Consider the following 24,719-nt stretch of genomic DNA (forward strand, 5'->3'; position numbering starts at 1 on the left):
CTGGACACGAGGCTAACAATGTCTCTACTTCAAAGGACTAAACTCTATGGAAGATCTCTATTACATTTTACGTTGGATCAAGCGAAACATTAACTGTTCAAATATTAAAAAGATACAAAGCATGTACCAAATATGATTCACCTAAGCATGAAATAATTAATCAGTTAATTTGTTAATAGTTATAAACAAAAACCAACCTTACAGCTCTCCCATCACATACACAGAAATGGTGATGTGTCAAAAAGGAAAGCCACAGCTCAGTTTCCTGTACTTCTAGTAATGGAATGGGTAGGTCCCAGTTGTCTGACCCCTAATTCACACTGCTGTGATTATTACCTCTCATGTTGATATGAATTATGTTTACTCTGAATTAAGAAACCACATTCATGAAGTGTCAGTCCAAACTGCAAGGTTCTATGAAGGGAAGTGTTGCTTTGTAGAAGAGAAAAAGCTATAGGAATAATCAACTGCAGCTAGAGAGATGCAAAAAACAGAAGAGGTAAAAAGAAAGAGGTGAATCACAAAACCATTTAGAGTACCCAGCATGGCCTAAATACAAATGATTTCAAGCATTTCAACATTTATGAGATTCTTAGCAGTGCTTATGTTTGATTTATAAGTGTCACAAAATAAAGCTTCCATAAAATATTTTCTAAAAGTTTGTAAAAACCAAAAATGTATACAAACAAACTCTCAAAACTCCAAAGAAAAAGGTGCAAAAGTTTTTTTAAAAAGCCTTAGGCCTTCTGATAATTTAAAAATATTTCCCTTTGCCATTTGGTAGATCAACAATTCCAACAAGACTAGAAAATCAAAGAGCAAAACAACAGAAAAGATGTCCACTACCACAGATCATTTATTTATATACTAAGTTTAAAAATGCAAATATTTAATTACAAAAAGTTTATCAAACAACTGTATACATACAGTCCATATTGTTAAAAGCCAACATGTCAATTGATACTTTATGTACATTTGATTTATAATGTCATACAATTGTAGAAAAGCATCACTCAGCAGAAACTGATTTGGCATTTGGAAGTACTTACCACCCTGCACTAGAAGAGACGATTAATTTATATGTTACAATAAAAATATTTATTTGCTGTGATCATTTAAAGCAAATGGATGCTTTATTTTCTCCAAGAAGAATCATCATAAGTGGAGATTAAAGTGCACATAACCAATGTTAACAATTCTTCAACAATCCCATCTATCATTCTAGTTGCTCGAAGCACATCACAGTAACATCAAGGATTTAGGACTTTTCTCTGTGGCTAAAAGAGCAAGACTTGAAAAGACACTCAGTTTCCTAAGCTGCATGAAATACTTCTGGTGTACAGTAAGATGAAATGGGGTACAGAAATTTTGAAAATAGTGTTTGGTGGAAAACTCAGTGTAAAGTCTCCCAGATACATGACTTCTGGGGAAATATTTTCCTTTCCTAACAAAGATTCATCATATTTCATACAACTGTGGACCAAACATGCAGGCCATGCAACAGCATTTATGTAACCATCCCCCCAGTCGTTCTTTGTGGGCTACATATAACACAGGTTGGAGCAACATTGTCCACCTTATGCATAAATTTTGCTGGCAATCAAGAAAAAACATCACCAATGATTTGTCTGCTATAGAATAGGGTCCTACACTAGAAAAGTGCTCTTCAAAAACATAGTTCAAAATATTGGCTTTGTTTCATTACAAGCAATATAGTAAACCTTACAAAATATAACACAGTCGGTACTAGCAAAGCTGTTGAGGACAATAATTTAAATAAATCAGTACACTTTGGATAAAAGGATGCTTATGCATTTTACAATCTATTCAAAAGCAACAGCTGAGCAGGCTAAATTTACATCCACAAGAGAAGCATGACAGTCACTGAAAATAAATTGAGTCGCTGGTAATTATGGTTATAATTTTTTCACACCAACTGGTCACCAATGGAAAAATAATTTTTTCTAAATTACAAATATGTTAAGTTTTGAAGCATTATACTTGAAGAGCATACTTCACATCTTAGGCACTGGACCCAATTTAGAGGCAAAATATCTGTTAACAGGATTCACCCTCCTCAGGTTTCTGAAGGCCGTCCATATGAAGCTTACATACAGCACGACCAACACACATTAGATACTGCTGGAAATAGATAAGGAATACAAAACACTATTAAATACAATTTTCACCCATGGCACATCACGCATGGCAATACCACTTGTTTCACATCCGGTGAACAACGGTCAGTTGTGGTTATGCTTTATTGAATATTTTCCTTTCTGGAGCTGAGAAATATACAGCTTAGACTTGCTTCCATCCGGTCTTTTAAACCAAACTTCATCATGGTTAATTGTTGTAATTATGGCACTACAGAAAATGAGGGAAGAAGGGTCAGGGGAAGAAAAACAAGAAGAATTTAGAAAGCTCATAAGCTAAAAATAACCTCAAAACTGCAGCTGTATTTCCACACAGTAAATGAAAATATGCATTAGTTGTAAATGCTAGGCCCAAAAGATACTAGCACCACTCTAAGGACAGTTTTAACATAATTCCTTGGAAACTGCAAGTGTCTTTAGTGAAGGTAGTTAATGTTTCAGCCATCTATTTTATTCTCTTACAAGAAAACCCTAACAGGTACAAATACTTTAACTGTTTATAAGAACAACAGTCACACAGAGAAAACACAACAATAAACTATGGGTACATAGTAAAAAAACAAGAAAAGCCTTGAAATTCCATTGAATATGATGTACTTGAAAAAAAGTTGGACAACCTGAAGCCAAGATTTAAAGCACAAAATGTATTAAATTCTTACTCATTATGCCAAGATCACAAGAAATAAACTAAAAGCTGACTTACTGATTCCCTGTTAAATGAGCCCTGTTTCTATGCTCCTTGTAGTAACCTTTAACACAAATAGTGAACAAAACTCCCTCCTCATACCCACAGAAAAAATATCATTTCAAGTACATTGATGGGGACAACAGAAAGCACAAAACCAATGATCAAAACAGTTAATAGAACAAAGATCTATTGCATACTGAGTGTGACAACTCCCTCAAGTCTTAGAAATTGTGGGGGCCTTGAAAACCCAGGAAAGCTCCATCACATGACTGCCCTGTTAAGCATCAGCTTTTAGCTTTTGTCAGACACTGGATACTAAAATCTTTACTTGGCCCAGTACAACTGCTTATTCTGCTAAATTAATCCAGAGGTTTTTTTTAATTTCAGACACAATCTGGAGTTTACTAAAATACCTTCCTGTTTCAGCCCTGAAGAAACACCAAAATCACCAAAATTTGTTCCTCTACACCATACATAAGGAAGAAAAGAAACAGCCAGTTCTACAGTAAACTACTGACCTATAAATTTAAAGTCAATTTTCCTGAGTACATGTGCATATTTAAGTAACATCAGGTTTAGACTTATTTCCCTCATTCAGTAAAAGGTAAGATATATATTTTCTTTTAAATACACTCTGAATTTTAGAATTCGCAAATATTATCCATACAGAGAAAACACATTTATAGATCTTAAACATTCAACCTAATTTGCACTCTAATATTTAGACTGTTCCGAGGAAAAACTTTTCTTAAGAGAACAAAATACCATTAAAAAGTTCCTCTCTTCTTTCAGAGCACTAATCAATGGAAAACAAAGCTTATCTTCAACAGCATGAAGGGTTTTTCCATAATTAAGTATTTTTGGGTCAAATTCTCAAAGCAACAAAATCCCAAGATACTAGGAAAAAAATGACTCCAAGGCTATCAGAAACTAGTAACAGCTTAAATTGTTAAGAGAGACACTTAACTTGTCCTAACTTGACAACCCTTCAATCAATTCCAACCTTTACTATCCTCTTTCACAAGTCAGCACTCAACTCAATACCTGTCTTCCAAGGTGAACTTGTAAATGTCACTGAGGTGGCAGTATTTCCACACAGGCCTTGCTCTCTGATGTCACCATCCTAGTTATTGCTTAACATGAATGCACCGAGCTCCATAAGCTGAATAATCTTTACCTTGTAGGACATTCATCTTTCTTATCAATGCATATCGTCTGCCCTCGTCCGTACCATTCGCCATCATAATAGAGTCTTCCTTCTTCAGATCGAGCACTGTGGAGATGCTTCTCTAATTTGACAGGTGCTAAATTAAGTAATAAAAGTGATTTAGTATTAACTTCACAGAAATCAGTTAGGCAGTTAAACACACTTTCATCAAGTTATTTACATAGAAGAGACATTTTTTCCAACAACAGTCTGTCTTTTAATAATTGAATTGGAAAATTGGAAGCAATATACCTTTTTATTTCCAGTTGGATTATTAAAAGTTATATTTTCATTTTCAAATAGAAGCCATCACCTACGTGCCTATTGTCCCTTCTCCTCCTCACCTTCAAATATGTGATTTTACTTTGCAAGAACATGCTTCTCCCCTCAGTGCCAAATATGCAAATATGAATACCACTGCTTTCCCACAGCTCTGCTTTTTCAGAGTTGTAGCTTGCAGTCAATTTGAGCATCCTTTGAAATGCACTTGAAAGGTGCAGATGCTCTCAGCTTTCTGCTTAATCTTGTGCAAACACTGGCACAGCTTGCTAATATGCATTGCTGTAAACTACCATTAGAAGTCTGAGGGTTTTTTTATAATTTTCTAGAATTTTTGTCACCAGAAGCAACAGCAATCAAGCTACAGGTATCAGCAGCTGAGAGAGGATAAAGACAAAAGCCACATCTTCCAGCTACCTCACCCCATCCTCCATCACTACACCAGTACTGTAACAAATACAATCTGCCTGGATGCAGCTTGCATCATTGGACACAGCAAGTTCTGTCTTGTGAAACTACATCATGTTTACTTACGTTCTGGCTTTACCCTGTGTGGTCCCAGCGTAGCCATTGCCTTGAAACACAAAAGAAAATTAAAGTTAGTCAGCAGGCAGAGTCATTCTGGCTTAACTGCCAGCTTTAGTTATGCAGTAACATGCAGTGGTACTTGCTTTTATATGCAAGTGTACACTTGCATTTACACGCAAAAAATACAGTGAGAATTCTAAAATAAAAATGTGTTCAATGGTGAATGGGTAGCTACATAAAAAAGCATTTTGAAGGTGAAAAAAAATCACCTTCTTTATTAAGTTCTTATTTCAATAACTCAAGCTTTTCTAAATTAAATCCTCAAAATTGCTCTTATGCAATTCTGTCAAGAAAACACAAAATTGCAGTAACTCATTCTGAAAAACAAAATGCTATATGAACAACCTAATCTTTTAATTTATATGTTATAAGCTCACAAATATTAGTTCATGTAAACTCCAGACCACACATAACCTTGAGAAAAAAACAAGCACTGAAGAGGTTTGGGGGGCTCATTTGTTTGCTTTTTTTGGGATTTTAAAAATTTTTTCCAGAAAAGAGAAAGCCCTGGTTTGGGGGGGAAAGCCTAGATCCTGGGTTTAAAATTACGTAGAACTACAGAAAAAAGCTCTAGGGAAAGATATTTTGTGTCTGTTCCTCTGATGTGACAGAAAGAGAAAAGTCAGACAAGTTCTCATGTAAAGGTCACATTTTACTTCTTGTTCAGGAAAGAGGTACAGGGAAAAAACAGCATAGAAACTGACTCAGCCAACTGAGTCAGTGGAATTCACCTAAGTGGATTGCTATTCCATAAACTGGGATGCACTAGGATATCAGGGGAAGCTTTCTGACTGCAGGTGCAAGGCAAGGATAGCATTTCATTACAGCAAGATCCTTTAACAGTGTTACAATATTAAAAAGGCATTATGCAATTAAAAGCTGGATTTATTTTTTCAAATGTATCAATTGACTAAACAAATTTCCTCTAAACCACGACTGTCTCGTAACCTGAGAAAAACACAGCTCCCCATTTTTATGTTAAAAAAGTGTAAGTAAAAAAAAAAGTATAAGTAAAGCACATTTTTTCATGGAAAATTATGGACTTCCCATTTCAAAGATACCCTCTTGCACCCCTTTAAAGGATTCCTCTTTATGATTTGGGTAGAATCAGAAGAAATAGCAATAACACAGCTTGAAGTGAAAGGATTAACTGACTACTGAAGAAATAAACATCTATTTAGTGTTTTGATCATGTAAGAAATCCAGTTACACATTTTTAAATAGCAAAAGGACTAGATATGAACCCAACTAAATCCACAGGCACTGGCACTCATCCTTTCATCTTACCTTCCTTATTGTTGTCCAGTCTTCAAGTATATCAAGGTCTTGTAACATATAAACTATATAAGGCCGTGGAAATGTTAGGGAAAACTCTTTTAAACAGAAATAATAAAAATACTCTAATGTTTGTAGAAAGTTATTAAAAGGTCTGTTCTGCAGATCATTCACAAAAAACATACCAACACAAAGTCAAAGCTCAGTGCAAACATATCCATCTTTGAATTATGCAACCTAGAAGTACACTTTTAAGAATTATTAAAAGAGGTAATAATAGTATGTAGATACTCAGGGTACTGGAGTTCTACATATGGATAGGATAAACAGCTGAGACACAATCATTCCATTCCTAACAGTTCAAAAATTATTCTATTTGCAATAATTCAAATTACAATAAAAACTCATTGCAATTTCAATGTACCACTGCAAAACAGCACCTACACTAGTTTAGATAAAATAATTATTTTTGCAGTATTCTGCATCATGTATCTTCAAGAGAAAAGTATGGTCAGCCCCCATAGTTGAATATCAAATATTTAAAAAACAGGAGGCAAAAAGGCAAAGCTGCCTTCCTTAAACTATCAATTGCAAAGTAAAAAATGTGTATTAGAACAAAATAACTTCAGAACAAAAATTCCATATAGTATAGCTATTCCATTACAATAGTCTTCATTTCCTACTTTGTTTCGACCCATTTCATCTCTGAAAAATAAGCTTAGCAAAAGGTGCTATGAATGTTTAAAAAAAGAATCTCCTACAATGGAGAGCAAGTTTAAACTTAAATTCCCTTTGAAATTTTAGAAATCTTTTAACTACTTTCAATTTTTTTTCTCTAAATAGCAAAAAATTAAAAATGAAAAGCTGGGTAAAATTTCTAGTATTTGCTTTGCACTTATCTGACAAGCTCACAACTATTTCTAAACTACAATCAAAAAGAACAAATTCATTTACTTTAAAACTGAAAGGATTTTTCGCTTTATAAACAGCCTGAAATTGCTGAGATTTTATACCTAATATTAATATATAATTGATTCTGCTTTTGCCTTGTAACTATTTTTCTTCAAGAGTTAGAAAAATCAACTTTTAGAAAAATTTTCTATTTAAAACTAGTAGCTAGGTAAGAGAATCTTAATTTCAATTTTCATTATGGGAGGATGTGTCAACATGGCTTCTCTAATCTGAGTAAGAACAATGTCTGCCATGCAAAAATCAGTTTTGATAATGCATTATCCCTTCAACTTGATATTAATGACATATGTAATAAAATTAGCTATAAAACTGCAAACGCTATTAGAAAGAACAACGATTTCAGTAAAAGGATATCTGATACAACAACAGGTTTCTTCTTATCTGGGCTAAATGGATCCTTCCTTTTCTTCCTGGACTGGAGCTCATCATTCCATAATTCTGAAAAGATATAATAAGAACATGCTATGAATCAGAAACATTTACATGTTTAGCTCTTTTTATAGCAGAAAATATTGTCCAAAACCAAAAAAACAAACATTTTCAGGAGATGCTGTTTCTGAACACAATAAAGGTGTTTATTCAAGATTCAAAGAATTACAAGATTACGTAGACACAGGTTAAGACTCAAAACACACAAGGGATGCTGACAACTATTGAACCAAAACTGAAGTTTAAATTCAACCCCCTGCCCAAAGTCTACAGTTGAACAGCATTCAACCAGACAATCTAAAACTCATCAGACATACCATGCATGTACAGTCAACTAATCAGTACCCTGCAGAAGATTAAAAACAAATAATAAAAAAGCAAACTGAATTTCCAGCCACCTGAGGTAATGTCAATGCTATGTCTGTCTTCTTCAAGTCTTCTAATCTTCTCTTCTAGCTCACTTTGTACAGTATCATATAAGAGAAGCTTCTCACTCTATAAAAGCAAGGTTACAGATTTTTACATTAGTGAGTTCAATGATCTAAATACTGACAATTTAAGGCATCAGTGGAAGCAACATAAGAAAAGCTTTTTCAGAAGCCATAAGGCACATGACATCTCCCTCTATCCACTTTCTTAGTACGAGATCCTAGCTCTTTAAAGACAGCACACTTGCTTAGCACAAGTGAAAATATAATTACATATTTATCAACTACTGGTACCAAGAGTAATTAAAAGCATGCAGCTATCTTTCCAGAACAACTCTTTGCATTTTGACACAAACACAGTATTTTTGTGGATAGAAAAGTTTTATTCACAATGGGTAACTAAAATAGCAGCCTCTAAGCCTCCTTTCATTACAAATCACAAAAGCTAATGTTTTCATGGACAGCCTTTTATAAAGCTATCTCCTACACTAAATTGCACAGTATCTTACAGATCAGTTACTCTTTAGCATGACAACCCACTAAATTCTCTAAAAAAGCAACTTGGAATAAAGCTGAGTTCCAAGCCTTAAGGAAATAACCGCACTGCTCTTTCACAAGCTTGCACATTTCCAAAACTATGCATAGAAAACACAGCCAATTGTTCAATTTCAACATTCACTTTCAGTGAGCAATGTCTTTAACAACTCTAGAAAACAGAGCTTGGACTGACTCAAAAAAAAGTGTAAGCAGCTCAAGACAATGCACCCAGTTATCTGCTACCATGTCTCTGTCAGAAGCTGCTGCTCCCTACAGCCAAATGAGCAATGTCTGCACCTCAGCTGCTCCTGCCCACAGCACAGCAAGCTTCCCTTTACCTGTGTTCAAGCTAGTTTGTAGAGTGAAGCAAATCAGTCAAGGAATGGACAAAGAACCCTATTGCACTAAATGACTGTCACGCTTTACCATTCCCTCAAGTTACAGAGTATTCAAATTCTGGAGACCTCCTTTCACATATTTTTCACATGAAAAATATGTGAAGGCTTTATAAAAAACATTTCCCAGGTGAATTCAAAAGGCAGAAGCCTCTTTACATTTATCTGAAGTGACAATTGAGTGTTACATGTTCTGAAACCATTTTAAAATTAAGCAGTGTTTGTGTTTAGACATGTGTTCTGTTTCATGTAGCTGGTAACAAATAAGGTGTGAAAGCCATTACAGGCATCAGAGGCATTCTTGCTGAATGGTTATATTCCAGAGCAACAGTAATTCTACAAGCAGCATTTCTGACCTAATAGAGCTTTTCCCCCAAGAGACTTGTACTGGATGGTGAATTCTGAATGTTTCCCATAACAGCAAAACAAGGGACAAAGACCACCTCAAACAGGAATACACACCCAAGGCAAATCATTTCATCATGGAGAAGAGACCTTGCAAGTCTTACAGGATTCTGTCCAGCCTCAGGAGTATTCACAGGAGTAAGGACAGCCAGTAATGAGTCATCCTTCATAACACTGAATGTCTTCCCAAGGCATCAAGAAAATGGAAAACTTTTCTAAAATACCCATGCATACTCTTGCTTTATTGCTATAGTAGGTACCAGGAATTATGGAATATAGTGAACCACTCAGAAGAAAACACCTTTAAGCAACTGTAAGGGGGCTCAGGAGTATTATGATGATAAGTATCTAAGCAGCTATGTAAGCATTGGACATACATGTATTGAGTGTTTGTACTACAGTATCCAGTATTTATCCACATGAACAAGAACCTTTATGTTCAAGGAGAGAAATGTATTTTTCTTGTAACTGCTTTTGAAATTACAGCTATATCAGTAGCTTTCTAATGCATCTCAAAAAGACTTCTTTGGTTTTGTTATTAAATGTAAGGCATTTTTTGCTAAAATTATGTCAGATATTTTAGTTACTTTCCTGGTAATCTTTTAATAAAAAAGGTAAAAAATCATGTGGGAATCTATTAATAAGAACTTGATAATGAAAAAATAAGAAGACTTAGCACTATATAGATATATATAGATATACATGCAAAGCCAAACTAATAAAAAGCTCTTCAACAGCCTCATTAACAACTCAGACATGGGTCTTGAAGAAATACTAAGTTAGTTTGCCAGCAACACTAAACTGGGAGGGGCTACTGACTCCCTTAAGGGCAGAGGGGCCCTGCAGAGAGACCTTGACAAATTAGAAAGCTGGGCAATTGCCAACCAAATGAAGTTAAAAAAGAACAAGAGCTGGATTCTGCATCTGGGACAGGGTAACCCTGGATGTACAGACAGACTGGGGAATGAGAGGCTGGAGAACAGCACCATAGAAAGGGATCTGGGGGGTCTGGTTGACAGAAAGCTGAATCTGAGCCAGCAGTGCCCTGGCAGCCAGGAGGGCCCTGGGTACATCAGGCACAGCATCACAGCCAGGCAAGGGAGGGGATTGTGCTGCTCTGCTCTGCCCTGGGGCAGCCTCACCTCCAGGGCTGGGGGCAGTTCTGAGCACCACAGTATCAGAAAGCTATTCAACTACTAGAGAGTGTCCAGAGGAGGGCCAGGAGGATGCTGAAGGCTGTGGAGGGGAAACCACATGAGGAGCAGCTGAGGTCACTTGGTGTGTTCAGCCTGGAGGAGACTGAAGGGAGACCTCATCTGGGTCTTCAATAACCCCACAAGGGGAAGCAGAAGGGCAGGTACCAATCTCTTTACTCTCATGACCAGGGACAGGATTTGAGGAAAAGGCATGAAGCTGAGCCAGGGGAGATTTAGGCTGAGTATCAGGAAAAGGTTCTTCACCCAGAGGCTGGCTGAGCACTAGAAAAGGCTCCCCAGAAAAGTGAACCCAGCTTGTCTGAGGTGTTTGGACAACACTCCTAGGCACATGACTTAATTCTTCAGTGTCCTGCACAGGGCCAGGAATTGGACTAGACAATCTTGATGGGTCCCTTCTAAACCAGAACAATCTATGATTCTGATTTTCAGATGCTTTGAGTAACTTCTTGCATGGACTTAAATATTACACAGAAGTTGCATTCAAATAGCAAATAACAGCAATAATAATAACATGCACTGAACCTGAAAAGCATGACAGACAGTAAAGTTAGATGAGATTAGCTATCAATGTGAAACAGCTGGCACAACCTCACAGTGCTGTCGAGAGGCTTGAATTTCACATTCATATTTGTTCTTCACAGATTCCAGACAAAGCTCTCTATAGATACCTGTAATCAGACAAAGTACAGCAATATTACTTTGTTTAGCAAATATCTGACTTCAGAATTCTATTTTAAGACTTCCTGCAGGTCCCAACATATGCACACAGTAAAAATACAGATATATTACATTAGGCACTTAAGAGTGGCTGGCTGCTTAAAAGAATAAAAATAAGAACAAGTAAATCCTTAATTCTGAAGATCTGAGAAAAACTAAATGCTATTTTAATTCCTTCTCCTGTCAGTCAATAAATTACACCATTGGTCACACTAACTTTAGAAAATACGCCAATTTCATATTTCTGATCAGATTATCCTGAATATTATCAGTTTTCAAACTTAAGTACTGAATGGCCTCTTCTCTTTTCTAATTAGAGTTTAAAATAAGGTTTTGGGGTTGTAAAACAGCTAGAAAACTGATTGAAAGAAAAAAGTTTTACAAATTAGTATTTGGAGTAAGACTTACTTTATAATGCATGACCTTATTACATTACAATAATTAACAACATTGTTCCATTCTTAAAAACAGTCATCTTGTGATTAAGGCACTTCTAAGCATTAGGAGCATTTTTAGATATTTCTGGAAATGTGTCCACTAAGCCAGCTGAAAAAAACCTTAGAGGTACCTGAAATGTAATATCTGGCAAGCATCTACAGAATTTGATTTAATATATTCAATGCATTCAACAGAAAACACTTATATTCCTCCAGATTAGAAACTTGAGGAGTTCAGTTTGCACACACAGTGGTGCTGATCTGCAACTAAAGAACTTCCAAAACCAACTTCCCTTATAGTTCTAACTATAGTTATAACTTATAGTTACTATAAATGAACACTACTAGGGGAACAGAACTACTAGCAGCAATCTCTCTGAAAAACAAACCACCAAGTATTGCATCAATCACCTTTCCACAGTGAAGCTATTCTAGAATTCAAAATGTTCTTTTTTTACATTGCTATGTTATGCTGGCTTTTATTTTCTTAATATTTACGGCTGACTGGTATATTTAGGTCACATATTTATTTGCCTGAAATTGAAAAATATAGGTATGAACCATCCTAGAACAAACAGTTGTTTTTCTGACTTGCTATAATAATCAAGATCCACATTTTGTGTGAATACTGCCTTAGAGAGCCAAGGAACACAAGTTTCTTTTCTAACACAGATGCAACTATATCCCAAGTTTAGCTAAATATAGTTTAGGGGTTTTGTCACCACTTCCTCCCCTTTCCTAGGCAACCATAGGTCCTTATGGGTTACTTGGTGGAACTCAAGTCCTGCTATTACCCACTTCTCTAAAGGCTCTCAAACAGCAGGAGCACATAAGCCAGTTCTGCAGTCTCTTGCTTTCTCTGGAATAATTTTATCAAGGTCATTCAGTTGAGGACAAATGGAAACAAAAACCTCCTATTTTCTAATTTCAGCTTCAAGGAAACTGTTGTTTTTAAGCTGGGCTTTTTTACATTGAAACATGGCTCTCCAATGGTGCTGAAGACCATTCAAGAGAATGTGTAATATCCCATTACCCACCTACATGAAAGCACTGATGGACAGCCACATTTAAAACTGACAGTTAAAAGCCTGGATTAAGATTGCTTTTATATCAAACCTTTGGCAAGTTTAACTGAGATCCTCCTGCAAAGCCTAAGTGGGCTGCTTAGGACTAGTCATGTAGATTTGGGCTAAGAACTTAAAACCCAATAAGGCTGGGTCAGCAGCTGAGAAAAAGCATTACAGATAAGACCTGGCGTGACAGAAATGCAGCAGATCAATAGATTTCAAATTCTCAAAGTCAGAAGTACCAATGAAGACATACTGGTTATTATGAAAAGTATAAGGTGGCCTGCCACTTTTCAGTTAGCCTGCACCATGTTTCTGCTAAATTTCTTAGAAAAGACCCTGCTTCTCTGCCTACAGATCACGGGTGTGTGTCTTTTGGCTCTCTGACAACCTGTGTTATGTAAGCCTTAGACAGCTGAATCCTCCTAATGGACTCAAGCTATAACATGAAACAAATTTACAATAGGGAAGTACAGAACTTTGTCTTCCTATTATATTACCATTTCATATGAATATATGGTTGTATACAAGCAGATAAACGTTCTTCCCTTCTTCTATGAGCACAAAAACCTGTATAAACCTTAGTTTTAATAACTAAAATTCAGTTTAGAGAAAAGCACCAAGGACAAGAGGCTTTTCCTCTTTCCCTAGACAGAACAGAAGGATAGGAACAGAGGAGAAGAGACACAGACTAGAAGAGCAGGAAAAAATATCATCACATTAGACAGCAAACATTTCATGACATAGTACCTACATATCTCTTCAAGAGTGACCATTGTGTAGACTTGATCCCAAACCTCCTGACTAAAAAAATTCTTAGCTTTTACTCAGTAATCTTGTTCTTACTACACAATGACAGGCAGCTATTAAGTGAAACATTTAAAAAAGCCGTATTTTTAGTGGGATGTTATCGGGCAACTTATGCACGGAGGTAAACAGCATATTCATTTTGATTTAAAAACTACTTCATATTTAAAATTATTCTACAATATTTCTAACTTTAAAACACGCTCCTTCAACAATTCTAAAGAAAACAGAAGATTAACCTTAAAATGCATAACAGTTTTATACTTTGAAACAGCAATACTCATTTTACATGCTTACCTGCCACCTTGGTTCGGATTTGCATATTTTCTTGTAATGCTGCCAATGGTTCTAAATATTCAGGTGCTTTTCCAGCTATGACCTCCTGTAGCTTTGCATCCACTTGGCTTAATCTTTCTTTGTAAAGTCTTAAAGTAATAGAAACAAAAGTATGTATTTTATTTAAAATAAAACACAAGTTAGAAGAAATATTTTTAAAAAAAGTATTTGTCATCCCTTGGTTAATGCTAAGGAACACTTAAACAAAATGAGGATTTGCTAGTGTTTGAATTTTCCAGTACATATTTTCTTTTTCAACAACAGTATCCATGTCTACCAAGCCTTTCTAAAAAGCAAATGCAAACAATGAGAAGTGCAGAAAGGATAAAATTAAATGTATCTCCATCTCTAAGGAAGAAAAAAAATTGCACATGTGTTAATAATAAGACATGAATCAACATGGCAGAGGAGAAGAAAAGGTAATACAATGCATAAGAACAAACTAGGTTATGTCATGACAGAGAAAGTCAGTTTGTTGACAGAAATGATCATTCACACTTTATGTCACATATCTGCTCCCACACTACCATAAACTCCTGTAAAAATCTACAAGTTGCATACTATTATAAATATCATGAGATAATTTCTGACACATTACATTCCTGCCGAAAGGAAGCGTAATTAAAATATTTTTACTTTACTTTATGAAATTCAGTCATTCCATAAAAGCAGATATTTTCTGGCAGACAATGAATAAATCTGCCTGCACTTTGACAAATTTAATGTAATATCAATTACAAACATTTCAATCTCAATAAAGCTCCACATACTTGTAACTGTTAGAGTTCCATGTTAGAATCATCAATATAACTAACTTCTCCTGTTCTCATTTTACACCTTGCACCCCACAATCAAAAGGTGCAAAATTAAAGCAAATGTGTACAAACTCTCTAAGTGTTACAAACAAATCAAGTGCTACCTGCTTACATAGACATAACAGATGTCCTTGGGACAAGGATGCTGCTTTTTCCTTATTTAAAGTGCACACGTTAAGTAATTAATTAGACAAAATAAAGTTCATGAATAGTGATCTATCAAGACTTCTGAGAAATAACTGCCTGTTCACCTTGCCACCAGGATTTAGCTGTCAGCTAACACAGCCTGCAGCTGATCAAACCCCAGTTTGCTGGGCTTAACCCTTGACGAGCATGCTCTGCACATGGTGGTTAGCACAGAGCTACAGCAGAATTATTTAGCCCGACCATAAGCTTGGCTGCACAGTGCACCTGACTGGGTCAGTCACTAACATTTGATTACACAGTACCAGGTAGATCAAAGCAAGCAGATATGGACAGGGTGCTGTCAGCACTTGGTACCATGCACTACTTGATGGACTGCAACTATTTGTCCATTACTTTCAAACAATGATTTTTCTAAAATGAATAAATGCTACCAAACTACTGTAAACGCTACTTATCTCATAACATCAAATTCCAGCTTCCCTGAAATAGATGAGGGGACAGACTCAATCATTACACCATCTCTGCTGTTAGTTGTGACAAAAATCCCACCGTTCATGCATCTTTTTCTACTTTCCCAATGTCATCGTTTCCCTAATCACAGCTGCTTCTCCCCATAATCCCTCTTCCATCATTCTAATGCTCCATTTCTGGTATCCCCACCATCACTGTTCTTCCAGCCCACACAAATACCTCTGTATCTGAAACAACCAACTTGTCTCTACAATGCCTTCCTCCATATACCACAGCCCTACCACTTCTCAAACACCATTTATAGGCCTTAAGCCCCCAGAAGTATTTGCTTCCTTCCTCTCAGGACCACCCTCTTTCATATTCACTTCTTACAGATCTGTTTTCACAAATTGTTTTCAGTCATCCAAGCTGTTGAGCAGATGGCTGACAGTTGTGAAAAGCTGACAGTTTTCCAAATGCCAAACCAATCAGTACCAACTGGCTCCAGTACTCATCAGTTGGCTGTATTTCCCAGGTTTTTCCATGCTCAGCCCAAAGAGCAGGACAGTCTTCTCTAGACACTGCAGCAAGGAATTTCTTGTTGGGCAATTCCTTCCAGACCCTATTATTTCCAGACCTCACCGTGTCCTGTTATGCAAAGAAAGTTGTATGTCTCAGCTCGGTAGCAGAAAGAACTATCTCACAATATAAATATGCATCTGAACCATAAGAACAACTAACTTTTCAATTAAAGCATATGGCCCAAGAACAGACCAGGTTTTCTCAAGGTTTCACTTACCAAGTACCTTATTAAGTTAGTTGCCAAAATACCACCAATTTTAAACTTGAACAGATGCACCTAACTTAAAGCAAGTTTTACTTCACATACACTGCTGGAGCATGTCCAGAGCAGGACAATGAAGCTGGTGAAGGGTCTGAAGCACAAGTCCTGTGAGCACAGCTGAGGGAGCTGGGGTTGTTCAGCCTGGGCAAAAGGAGGCTCAGGGAGATCTTACTGCTCTCCACAACTACCTGAAAAATGTCTGCAGCAAGATGAGGGTCAGCCTGTGCTACCTGGTAACAAGAGGCAGGACTAGAGAAAATGGTTGCACCAGGGAGGCTTAGATTGGGTATTAGAAAAAATTTCTTTCAGGCTGACAAAGGAAATTGTGGAATCCTTGAAAATGTTCAAAAATATGCACACACGTGGTGCTTAGAGACATGGCTTCGTGGTGGACCTGGCACTGACAGGTAAATGGTTGGACTTCATTATTTTAGAGATTTTTTCCAACCTTAATGATTTTATGATACAAAAGACAGGCTGTAATACAAATGACAATCACTTTTAAACAACTGTGGCTATTTAGTTTATCTCTTCTTTTTAGTAGGTTTTTACTAGCTACTTATGTAGATATTATGGCAGACTGAGAGATAACAGTATTTTCATTTTATCTTGTACTGGTACCTGGTTTGCAGTAACCACAAGAAACATTGATTGGTACCAACTATAAAAACTACTGTTGTAAAAAAAAAACCAACCTAATTCCTTACTTAGGAAAGACAATGCATTTAGGTCTCTCCCACATATATAAAAGTATGAGAATGATACTGAATGAACAAATAATTAAACAAAATCTCAAATTTCCCTAAAATCCCAGTTTCTTGGTTCTACTAAGGAGTTTGATGTAACAGACCCAGACTAGCCCTTCACAGGAACATTTCAAAACCACCCTTACAGCAAAACAAAAAATACATGAATACACAGAAACATTCTAGAGCAACTGCCTGCAAGTAATTTCAGAATTCCCAGTCCTTACTCTTCTTCAAAAGTAGCATCCACATATATGAAAGACAAGAAACACCAAAAAGCACACAATACTTTCATGGAATGGATCCTCAAACAAGGCACTTGAAACATTGAAATACTTACTGATCTTTAAGGTCTGTAAATTGCTTTTCAAGATTGGACATTTCATCTAAACATTCCATTCTTCTTCTTTCACAGTCCTCATCATCCATTTCTAAGAATAAAAAAAAAAGTTAACAATGTAATATAAACCAAATAAACTGGCTATTTTGTTTCTAGTGAATGCAGAAAGGTGCCTGAATTATAGCCATGAATGTTTCCCTCATATTATTATTCTCATAAAGCAGAATATGAGAAATGACTTGGCACACAAGCTACAAAGAAAGAAACCTAGATCTAACTCTAGAATAAACTCCATAAACAGCAATTCTTCTTCCTCAAAACAGGAAAGAACAGCACTGTAAGACATTAAGAGGGTAATTTCATGACTGAAATACAAAGAACATATAAGAATGCATGAAACAGAAAAACTAAACAATGTATACCACACCAAATGAAAGACAACATTAAGCATGAGCTGTTATAAGTCACCACTGAAAATTCAAGTGTATCCTGGGTTAGTACAAACAAAAGCAATCCCTGGAATATGCACAGTTATATGCACAGTTCAGTGCATATAAAATTTAAGACTTGTTTTATTCATATTCCTAAAAGAAAAAGTAACATGTAATATTGAAACAGGTTTCATCCTGTCCAATTGGAAGAGTTCTTTGAAGTTGAAATATTAATGTAAAAACATATGAAGTTCATTTTAATGAGCATCCAAAATCACTCCAATTAAACAGTTCTTAACCTGAAAAGTCTAGAACACTGCAGACACGTGACTTTATATGTTTTTATGCAGCAAAAGTAGTTAAACTCTTTTCACAGATTTTAATTTATATTCCTGATTCTTTTTTGTAATTTACTTAGGGAGGATAAAGCAACATAAATACACAATTTTTGCCAAAACTTTTGACACTGCCATTGAGACATCCAGTATTACTAAACATCAGCTGTTACCTCCATTGTCCTTTCTTAGACTAGAAAACTGAGAAACTAAAATACAAAATTCTTGACTCTTTCCCAGCCTTCCCAGAAAAAAAAAAAAAAAGAAAAAAGGTTTTGTGAAGCTATATTCAAAAGTCAGGTAAGTGAAAGTGCTTTGTAACAGCAGTACCTGCAGGAATTAGCCCTCAGTTCACAGCTGACCACTGTCACCCAACAGCAGGCATGCAGAAGGCACAGCCGTGCACTCAGGAACTGAACCGGGGCAAACAGGCCAGATGCTTCAGAGAAGGCACTCTCCTAAGGAGCCCTTACTTATGTAAGCAGCTACTCTGGCAAGAGAAATCCTGCCTCCTGACAGAGAGGAAAAGTAGGATCCTAAACCCAGCAGGGATCACTCTTTGAGGCTACAAACAACCCTGAGCTTTTCGCTTCATTGTCACGTACATTTTTCCAACGAACATGTTTAACTGCTTTATGCTGTTTCCTACACCAACTACAGAATGCAGCATCCTTCATTCTTATTGCTCTGCAAAACAGTGTGGCAATTTGTGAAGCTGAGGAGGTGAAAGGAGTAGCTTCAGGGCCACCAGCTGCTTGGAAGGATCCCATTAAATCAGATTGTCTTCTCAGACCTCTCAGCACTTCTTCCTGAAATCATCACAAGCTTTTAAGACTAAAAAACTATACTGACCTTCTCTGCCTGGACATGCAAACAGCAGCCAGCACAGCAATGCCAATCAGTATTACAATGGCAACTATGAGCCACAATTAAAGACCTAGTGCAGGCTGTCATACTACTGCTAGTACAGTCAAAAAGGAAGTTTTAAAAACCACAGGATAACCTGAAGAACTTGAAAGCAGAGCAAGAAAATTTGAAGACAGAACTTAAAAAAAATACAATGAATAGGGAGGGTGGGGGAAGAACATATCAGGCTGTTAAGAGATACTATTTATATTAAAACATTGTTCTCAAATGTAAGGCAAAACCATAATCCCAGAATAAGGCTAAAAATCAAATGAAAGAACAAAGTTTTATGTGAGTGTTGGACACAATATCCAAGCCAAAATCTATTTAGCAATTCATAATTTGGCCAGATTTAAGGAATGTGGCAATCATATTACTCAGAGTTGCCTAAAGCAATTCTGTGCTACAAAAATACAAGTTTCTTTAAAACGTGAAGGCACCTCCCAGAGAAACCAAACAGGAACAAGCACTGAGATACCACAATTTTCCCCTTTATTCTCAAACATGTTTCAAATGTGTTTTGCTATGCTTTCGATTCCAAGTATGTTTTAGGAAGGAGTTCACTCATAAACTCTTCTTAAATTAACGTGGATTTTATTGTTCAGAGAGCACAAAGCAAAGCAAACCAGAACTGTAATCCTGGTTGAGCACACCCACTGTTGGAGGGGAAAGGGACTGCATCTTCCATTTTAAACTTGTGTTGCAAAGAAATTGCTATTCATTGGCATCTGAGGGTACAGCTGACTTTCTTGTAGATAAAGAAATAACACACAGCTCTCTCCCATCTCCTCTCAGCTACAAATTCTCTCAAAAGGCTTTGACTTTCTGCCTAGAAGTCTTCATTCTCCCTATCACTGATACTAAATGTCAATTCACATGCCAAGTTCAATTGTTTCATCTGTATTCTTCCTCCAATAAGATTAACAAAATTATGAAGATTTTCAGAGTCCTGAAATATATTTAATTCCCCACTTACAGAATTTCTTCCTCATGGCCTTAAACAACATTCAGACTATGGAATATGCATTGCTGAAAAAGTAAAATGTTGTAAGATCAAATCTCATGGCTTTCCAATTGATATTAAATCTATATTAAAACAGTTGCTGATTAGGTCCATCTTATCTCAAAACTTCAGATTTACCATACAGTTTCATACTGCAAAAAGTATTTAGGGTACTCTGAAACACTTTCAAAACCACAGTTGCTGTTTCCTACTATACTCAAGTAGTCTAACACAGTAATTAGGGCAACTGGGTTTAAAGATAAAAAATGCATACAGCACTTAAAATGTAACAGCACCTAAAATAGCTTTTTTAATAAGTTGTGGCCTATATAAAGTACTTCAAAAAATGGCCAAATTCTCCTCTGGGATAGTGAGCATAACTTGTGGCTTTTTAAATTCATCCCTAACAAACTATTCTATATCCAAGTCAATAAAACACCTGTTCTAAACACATAACATCAAAATGAACAGGAGAGAAAGAGTGCCAGCTCTCAAGGACGAGTCATGCTTCCTCTAACAGCACCTTTGGTATTCTCAGGCATCAGTGAAGACAGGAAAAAAAGAAGGCTGAATGCAAGTAAAGCAAATGACAAATTTGACAAAAATTTATTACTAATTTCAATTGAGACTTATTCCTTGGAGTGCTAATCATTTTACGTCTGTAGGAACAATATGCTTACAGGAAGTATGTTCATATTGGTCAAGACACTGAGACAAGCATGTAATTTTCTGTCCTCATCACACTTTTAGTACTCCCTTAAAAGCATTTTTCTGTGAAATGCAACAAAAATTATCTGGAGAGCTTCCTGCATTGTTTTAAAGAAACATGAACAGACTACATTCACTTAAAACACACTTATTCCTTCCTAATCCCAGACTCTCAGGCACATGGAATGATTCTTGGGTGTCCTGTGCAGAGTCAGGAGTTGGTCTTAATGATCCTTCTGGGTCCCTTCCAACTCAGCATATGCTACAGCTTTAATTTGGTGATATAGGGGCCTCAGCACTAAATCACTTGAGCTGCCAGAACCATATGTGAGGACTAGAACTGGTCCTGGTCCATATCGACATCAGGACTTTTCTCAATTCACTAACCCTGTCACCCTTCCTTTCCATCCACTGTCTTGCATCTCATTGCTAGTCAAATGAGGCACCACAAACTCCTACCGGTTATCACCTGGTAACGTGTTTTAAGACCAAAGACAGAAAGCAGTAATCACAAGGAAAGTTAGAACAGATAATAACAATATTCTCAATAACACAGTGTAAATTAAGCATAGAAAAAGTGATTCTTTTATAGCTAGATTTCAGCCAATAATGTAATTCAAAACCTACAGTCCACATGGAAACTATGGAAAAAAGAAGGGACCTTTAACTGAGCAGAGGCTGAAGTGATTTGCAAAAGAGGCCAGTGGTATTGGCAGGGTTTCCAATATCCCTCCAAAGACAGGTCTTAAAACACCTAGTTGAAATTCATGAGCTTGCATGGAAACACGCACTTCTATCTGCGTACACACGTGTTCATGTACGCACACGTCTGTATATATGCCAAGGCTTAAGTGGAGACCCCAGCGAGGACGCACTCAAGCGAAGCCGGGCACAAGCCACGGCTCGGCACGGAGCGGAGCAGCGCGGCCCAGCCGGCCCCGGCCGGGTACCAGCCCGCTCCGGAGCGGCGGCTCGGGGCTCGGCGGGGCTCCCCGCCATGCGCCCCGCCCCGTTCCTGCGCCCCGGCCGGTGGCCCCAAGAGGAGCCGCGGAGCCGAAGCAGGGGCTGGGCCGGGGCGGGGTCACGGGGGGAGGGGAAGGGGGGAACATCGACTGCCACCAGAGCCGGGGTGGAACCGGTGTGTCCCCGGGGCAGCACCGAGTGCTGAGGGAGCCGCCGCGGCGCCCTCTCAGTGGCGCTGCCTTGCGGGCGGCTGCGGTACCTGAGCTGTCCCCCTCCTCGGAGACGGACGAGCTCTCGGTCTCCTCCTCCTCAGAGCTGCTGCCCTCGTTCTCTCCGTAGTCCACCTCCATCTCATCGTGATTATTCTCCTTCTTCTCCCGGGAATGGACCGGCATCGTCCCCGCCGCTGCTGTGGAGCCCCGAGCCCGCCCTTCCCGCCGCCGCTCCGCCGCTGCCACCGGCCGCTCCTCCCCGCCCGGTGCCTGCGCGCCCGCCCATTGGCCGAGTCCCGCCGCCGTCCAGCGTCACCCCGCGCGCGGCGTTCTGGGAGTTGTGGTCCGCCCTGAGAGGGCCGGCGGGGCGCTGTGAGGGGCCAGGTGCGTCGCGGCGGCTTTCCGCGCCCCTCTCCTGTCCCGGGACACTCACAGGACTGTTCGGCGCCGAGAGAGGCTTCATCGCGGCCGAGCAGAGTTTTGTACCTGCCCGCGTCTCCCGTAGGACGCCGAGCGAGGCTGTGGCCCGGTGCGGTGTGGGATTCGGTCGTGGCCGTTCCCTGCCGGAGTAGCGGAGGGACGACGCGAGGCCTCACGTGTGCCCCACCACCCTCCCGCCTGGCAAGGCGTCCCTTGTGGCTCGGATCTCCGAAGGGAGAGGTCATTGTGGTTATTGAGGGGAAATTCTTTACTGTGAGGGTGGTTAGGAACTGGAACAGGTTGCCCAGAGAAGCTGTGGATGCCTCATCCCTGGAAGTGCTCCAGGAACTTTTGGAACAAGATGATGTTTAAGGTCCCTTCCAACTCAAACCATTTTATGATTCTATGAATAGTGGCCTCCCTAGCAGAACTTGCTTCTTCTCGAGTGTCATATGCTGTCCTGTAACCAGTGTGATATGCTTTAAACTAAGTCAGACAACTGAAAGCGGCAGCTGTCCACTGAGAGTGGGTATGAGAAGTGACTAAAGAGATAATACTGCAATCTGTGCAGGTTTGGGATCATTGTTTTGGCTTTGAGTATCACTACTTGTCTGTTCATTCACCAATTGCGGTACATAAGACGTACTGAATAGAAATGACAGTTTCTGGAAGAAGCTGGCCAGACTGTGCCCTTGCTCTGAGGGACTGATCAGCTTCAACTCAGGACATAAGCACATACAAGGAAGTGTGGCAGGGATCCCCAGGAGTCCTGAAATACAGCACTGGTTGTGGCCTGCAGGTCAGTGGGGTGTTATCTTTGGGGCCAAGGTGAGCTGGCTTGTACTGCACAGGCTCACTCTTGAAATCTGGGCCAGCTGCAAGAGCAGTAGAAAAGCACAGTGTGTCTCAGTGATGTGATGTGCCACTTCAAAAGAGTTTAAGCTGTGTGTGCCTGGCAGGAGCAGTTCTTCATGTTAAGATCCAAATTTAGTCCCCCTCTGCTGTCTGCCTGGATGTTATGGAGACTACATTGTGAGGCAGTTAATAACTTCTGCATTTCCCTCTGGATTTCCACCTCCATAGCAATAACTGCCCACCTCAACCACAATAACCACTGCTGTTTATTAGTCACTTCTTTTCTCCCACATCTCTGTATATCCTATGCAAGTAATTTCCCTGTATCTCCCCCAAGAGGAGTGTATGTAGGTGTGCCACCTCTTCTCCAAGAGCAGTGAGAGTAAAATTAGACATAACTGACCTCCTGACCTCCCACCCTTCAGTGTGCAAACTCCATCCCTTCTCTTCTTGCTGTCTCTGCCTTTGTAGTCACCCAAGGACACAGCACAACTTGTGCTTTTCCATACCCATTACAATTTACCTTTTTTTTTTTTTTCATAGATCCATAGAATGGTTTCAGATGTAATGGACCTTAAAGATAATCTAGTTTCCAACACCCCTGCCATGGGCAGGGATACCTTCCACTATCTTTAGCTGCTCAGAGCCCCATCCAACCTGGCCTTGAACACTTCGGGGATGGGGTATCCAGAGCTTCTCTCATCACAGTAAAGAATGTCTTCCTAACATGGAACACAAAGCTACGGTTTGTAAAAGAAGTGCAGCCCGCATGGGGATCCCGAGTGCTGTCCCAGATCGGGTTGCTGCGGGTGCCGAGCCCGGCTCTCTCCTGCCCGCACTCCCGCGGCTCTCCCCGCGCCCCGCAGGCGCTCCTGGCTCCCAGCGCCGCGCACGCCCCGCCAGGGCCGCGCCTCGGTAAAAGGGAGCTCGGCCCAGCGTTTCTGGCTTTCTGGCTGCTTAATGGAGCAACAGCAGCTGAACTTGTCCCCAGCTTTTTCCCAGGAAACTTGTGAGTCCCCGAAGCCTGGCCGAGTGCTGGTTCACATAGCTTTAAAAACTGACCAAAGTAGTTACCCGGGTCCATTTCCCCCCCTCCCCAATCTTGTATTTTTTTGATGTAGCCCGGTTAAAAGTTTTAGTAGTGATGTCTGATAGTCAAATGGCTAAAAGGAGCTAGAAGATGGCCTGAAACAACACCAAGAGACATCCCAGAAGAAAACCAGGAAATTTCACCAGCAGGATCGGAATTATTTTTTTAAGATACCTGTAGGGATTTAGAAAGAAAAAAAAAAACAAACCCAAAACACAAAACCAGAAGTAAAAATGTCTAACATTTTACTTACAATCCCCAATTCAAGTGTTGCCTTTTGGATCAGCAAGATAAAAAGATTAGAAATCAAAGGTTCTAGAATAGGAAAAAAAAAAAAAACTATTGGAAAATAGTTGCAGGGAAAGGAATGTCAGGAAAACAGGAAACCTTTGGCTTGATTGTAATTTCCTATTCAAACAGTTGGAACTAGGTCTAAAGGAGCTAAAAATAAACCCCATAAGGAAATCAAAGTTCCCATGCCCTAGTGGAAATCAGCGACCACGATGAGGAGTTA

General features: G+C 38.8%; 1 protein-coding gene across 1 annotated transcript; it reads right to left on the reverse strand.

The window, feature by feature from the left end:
* Nucleotides 1–838: 838 nt before the first annotated feature.
* Nucleotides 839–22,105, reverse strand: BRMS1L (BRMS1 like transcriptional repressor). The gene is made up of 10 exons (XM_005479830.2): nucleotides 21,888–22,105; nucleotides 17,283–17,373; nucleotides 13,902–14,029; nucleotides 11,165–11,244; nucleotides 7,993–8,089; nucleotides 7,520–7,603; nucleotides 6,206–6,270; nucleotides 4,865–4,904; nucleotides 4,022–4,148; nucleotides 839–2,367 (listed from the first exon to the last, which is right to left on the reverse strand). Exons 1-10 carry the CDS (start codon nucleotides 22,021–22,023, stop codon nucleotides 2,244–2,246), a joined length of 972 nt encoding a protein of 323 aa, XP_005479887.1. The 5' UTR covers nucleotides 22,024–22,105; the 3' UTR covers nucleotides 839–2,243.
* Nucleotides 22,106–24,719: the final 2,614 nt, after the last annotated feature.

This window comes from Zonotrichia albicollis, chromosome 6 (genome assembly GCF_047830755.1).
Source record: "Zonotrichia albicollis isolate bZonAlb1 chromosome 6, bZonAlb1.hap1, whole genome shotgun sequence".
NCBI lineage: Eukaryota > Metazoa > Chordata > Aves > Passeriformes > Passerellidae > Zonotrichia > Zonotrichia albicollis.

Coding starts and splice junctions, on each gene's coding strand:
- BRMS1L (XM_005479830.2), bottom strand. CDS start 22,023: ATGCCGGTCCATTCCCGGGAGAAGAAGGAGAATAATCACGATGAGATG. Junction 14,030..17,282: donor TTTACAGACCTTAAAGATCA/GTAAGTATTTCA, acceptor TATTACTTTAAG/ACTTTACAAAGAAAGATTAA. Junction 6,271..7,519: donor GAAACCTGTTGTTGTATCAG/ATATCCTTTTAC, acceptor TAACATTTCCAC/GGCCTTATATAGTTTATATG.